Source organism: Borostomias antarcticus (assembly GCF_949987555.1).
Source record: "Borostomias antarcticus genome assembly, chromosome: 27".
In the NCBI taxonomy this organism is placed as follows: Eukaryota; Metazoa; Chordata; class Actinopteri; order Stomiiformes; family Stomiidae; genus Borostomias; species Borostomias antarcticus.
In genome coordinates this window covers 7,677,977-7,682,339 of record NC_140260.1, presented here as the reverse complement: position 1 = coordinate 7,682,339, position 4,363 = coordinate 7,677,977, and the positions used below count along the sequence as shown (strand labels likewise).

The 4,363-nt window shown below is 55.5% G+C and overlaps 1 protein-coding gene across 1 annotated transcript in view; it reads left to right on the top strand.

The window, feature by feature from the left end:
* rims2b (regulating synaptic membrane exocytosis 2b) overlaps window positions 1-4,363 on the top strand; it is a gene marked incomplete at both ends in the record, with an annotated part of 121,129 nt that overhangs the window by 21,825 nt on the left and 94,941 nt on the right. Inside the window, 2 exons of the mRNA XM_084459333.1 lie at window positions 4,071-4,248; window positions 4,348-4,363. The exon at window positions 4,348-4,363 is cut by the window's right edge and continues 546 nt beyond it. Coding sequence (XP_084315459.1) covers window positions 4,071-4,248; window positions 4,348-4,363 — 194 coding nt within the window. The remainder of the gene's footprint in view (window positions 1-4,070; window positions 4,249-4,347) is intronic.

Here is a 4,363-nt window from a genome sequence, read left to right as displayed (position 1 = left end):
GTGACTGCCAGGCAGACAGACAGACAGACAGACAGACAGACAGACAGATAGAAGGAGGTAAGTGACTGCCAGGCAGACAGACAGACAGACAGAAGGAGGTAAGTGACTGACAGACAGACAGACAGAAGGAGGTAAGTGACAGACAGACAGACAGGCAGACAGACAGACAGACAGAAGGAGGTAAGTGACAGACAGACAGACAGGCAGACAGACAGACAGACAGAAGGAGGTAAGTGACAGACAGACAGACAGGCAGACAGACAGACAGACAGATAGAAGGAGGTAAGTGACAGACAGGCAGACAGACAGACAGATAGAAGGAGGTAAGTGACAGACAGACAGACAGACAGACAGACAGACAGACAGAAGGAGGTAAGTGACTGCCAGGCAGACAGACAGACAGACAGAAGGAGGTAAGTGACTGCCAGGCAGTCCGTCAGTAATCACCTAAGTATCCTAATCCCCCCTGCAGGCTAAAGTCTCTCTTGACCTCCAGCTATAAACAGCCTGCGATAACAGCATTAAACACTAACACCGCCCCCCCTCCTTCAACACTCTCAGCCTCCGCCCCGCCCCCCCCAAACAACACGCCCCCCCCCCCCCCCCCAGCCTTCCCACAAACCCCTGCGGCCGCGCTCGGCTCGTGGGAGCGCGGCTTCGTGAGCGTGAGTGTGCGAGGTGATGACCGTGGGAGCGCGGCGTCGTGAGCGTGTGAGTGTGCGAGGTGATGTCGTTTCCTGCGTAGGAGGGAAAGACATGGAGGGAGGAGGGGAACGGGGAGAGAGAGAGGGAGGGAGGGAGGGGGGGAGAGAGGGGGAGGAGAAGGCGTCACAGAGCCACTGCCTCTGCTGCTGGCTGGCTGAGTGTGTGTGAGAGAGAGAGAGAGACCGTGCGTTGAGGGAGTGTGTCGGTAGCAGTGTTCGTTGCGGAGCCGACGTCGACGTCTCTCTCCCTGGGGTTGGTTTTTGCGGGAGCCGTGGTCATGTCCCTTCCCAGAGGGCCGGGCGGCGTTCTCCGGTCCTCCCCCCGTAGGACCTGATGCATCCCTCCCGCCAGCGCAGAGCCTCCACCCCAGATGTGCAGCGCCTGATAGACAGGTACCACAACCGCTAACGATCAACACAGCATCAGGGGGAGGCAGAGGAGGAGAGAGAGAGGAGGAGAGAGAGAAGAGGAGAAAGAAGGAGGGGGAGGAGGAAGAGGTAGAGGAGGAGGAGGAGAGAGGGAGAGAGAGAGGGAGAGGAGGAGAGAGGGAGGGAGAGAGAGGGAGAAGGATGGGAGAGAGGGAGGAGGTAGAGGAGGTGGAGAGAGAAGAAAATGAGTGAAGAGAAGGAGAGCCAGAGAGAGGAGGAGGAAGTGGACAGAGGAGGAGAAGGGAGGGAAGGAGGAGGAGAGAGGGAGGAGGTAGAGGAGGAGGAGAGAGATGAAAATGAGTGAAGAGAAGGAGAGCCAGAGAGAGGAGGAGGAAGTGGACAGAGGAGGAGAAGGGAGGGAAGGAGGAGGAGAGCTAGGGAGAGGAGAGATGCGAGAGAAATGAGGATAAATGTGCTACATTATGACACTGGCGTGCTGCTGAGAATATGGTGAAAACAACATTAGCTGTTTTGGCGTTTCTGTGTGTGGCACTGCTGGTTGGTGGGGAGAGCTGTTTTCTAGTGGGATGGGGGAGGAGAAAGGAATACTGGGGCTGAGGAATGGGACTGTGTTCTGGTGCATTCTGGGAGGGAATGTAGGCTACGGCGTGATCTATTGTATGTTCCAGTAGATTCTGCTGAGGGCAGACAAATCCTGCTTCTCTGTATGCTGTGTGTCAGTGTGAGGGAGGAACTGTAGAGGGATTGTTCTGCAGGAGAGAGATAGATGGGGAGAGAGAGAAGGGACAGAGAGAGAGAGAGAGAGGGGGGGGGGGTGGAGGAATGGTATGCTCTTGCAGTATATCAGTCTCCCATCCTGAAGCACTGCTGACATTTAGCTGAATGCTAAGCAGACTTGGATGGTTTTCAGATGTAAACATGTCCTTGGTGTGTGTGTGTGTGTGTGTGTGTGTGTGTGTGTGAGTTGGAGCAGGAGAGTGTGTCTGCAGGCACACCATCTTTGATTAGAGCAAAACATGGCTGCTATTTACGCATACTGCTCCTGTCAACACCGCTTCCTCCTTTAACAACAACGTTGACCAGGTTGGTAAATGGACTGCACTTACCGTATATAGCGCTTTTATCCAAAGCGCTTTACAATGAAGGCCTCTCATTCACCCATTCACACACATTCACACACCAATGGTGGCAGCTGCCATGCAAGGTGATAACCTGCTCACTGGGAGCAATTTGGGGTTCAGTGTCTTTGCCCAAGGACACTTGTTGTCAGGAGGAGGCGGGATTCGAACCTGCCGACTCTACGATCATTGGACGACCCGGTCTACCTCCTGAGCCATAGTGCTATATACAGTAGCACTTGCATGCTGCCTGTCAGGTCTGGTATCCTGGTTCCCAGTCCTAGCACGCTGCCTGGCTGGTCTCAGATAGGCCTGTTATCCTAGCACGCTGCCTGGCTGGTCTCAGATAGGCCTGTTATCCTAGCACGCTGCCTGGCTGGTCTCAGCTAGGCCTGTTATCCTAGCACGCTGCCTGGCTGGTCTCAGCTAGGCCTGTTATCCTAGCACGCTGCCTGGCTGGTCTCAGCTAGGCCTGTTATCCTAGCACGCTGCCTGGCTGGTCTCAGATAGGCCTGTTATCCTAGCACGCTGCCTGGCTGGTCTCAGCTAGGCCTGTTATCCTAGCACGCTGCCTGGCTGGTCTCAGCTAGGCCTGTTATCCTAGCACGCTGCCTGGCTGGTCTCAGATAGGCCTGTTATCCTAGCACGCTGCCTGGCTGGTCTCAGCTAGGCCTGTTATCCTAGCACGCTGCCTGGCTGGTCTCAGCTAGGCCTGTTATCCTAGCACGCTGCCTGGCTGGTCTCAGCTAGGCCTGTTATCCTAGCACGCTGCCTGGCTGGTCTCAGCTAGGCCTGTTATCCTAGCACGCTGCCTGGCTGGTCTCAGCTAGGCCTGTTATCCTAGCACGCTGCCTGGCTGGTCCAAGCTAGGCCTGGAGAGGTGAGCAGTGAGTGAACAGCTCCTGACTGTAACCTGAGCCCAACCAGCCAGCTCATGTTGACCACCACGACTGAAACAGGTCACACTGAGAGAGAGAGAGAGAGAGAGAGAGAGAGAGAGAGAGAGAGAGAGGGAGGGAGGGGGGGGGGGGTTGGGGGAGGGGGGGGGGGGGGGGGGGTTGGGGGAGGGGGGGGGGAGAGAGGGGGGGGGGGGAGGGAGGGAGGAGAGAGAGAAGTAGAAAGCAAGTTACAGAGATCTCTAACTAGTTACTCATATAGTTACAACTGCCTTATAACTCATCTTTGTGTATCCACTTTACTGTACCATACTATTCTAATATAATACTACCTCTAATAAATACTGTAGGTGTTTGAATATACGGGGATGCTAAACTTCCTCTTGTATTTCCGTACTTCCAGCCGGGTTTATTATGGTTCTACCCAGCCTATCAGAGAGCTAAACCTCTATGACCTTTTAACCCGCCTCCCTCTTCAAACCGTCATAATGACGTTTATGGAAACATTATAATATCTATATATATTATATACAATATATATATAATATCCCCACCTTCCTCCCTGTTGGCTGGGCTGTAGAGCTGGGGGGGGGGGGCAGCCGTCTCCCTATGTCCTAAAGCCATCATTGAAAACTTGCAGACGTGAGAACGACAGCTACAGGAAGTTCACTGGGGCAGTAAGCCTGAACAGAAGCACTGCTGCAGCCCTGGCCTGTGTGTGTGTGTGTGTGTGTGTGTGTGTGTGGGGGGGGGGGTTGAAACCTCTGCTACCATAATCTGATGAGGATCTACTGTAGCTAACGTCAGGCCCATGGAGGGATTATCTATGTAATACTGCTGTCATGTTTGTCTCAGCAAACACTGTCCATACCGCTACTCTACTAGACAACAACACAACCAGCAAAGTACTGTATGCCACACTTTCATGCTCACTGATTGGTTGTCGTCTCTGTGATTGACAGGAGGAGGAGCCCGTCAGGGTCCAGGGATCCCGAGCACGCCTACGACCAGAGGGACTATGCCCCGGAGGACGCTGGAATGCCCCTGTCGCCCGACCACAGCCGCGACCCCCGACGACGCCCCTCGCCGTCCCGGGGCTCCCGCCGCGGTTACCAGGACGGCGTGGACGGCGGCGGCAGGGCGCACAGGGACGGGCGTGGCTGCTGGCGCTCCCAGGACCGGCCCCTGGACCAGGACCTAGAGGAGGAGGAGGAGTCCGTGCTGCGGCGGCGGCGGGAGGAGGAGGAGGAGGAGT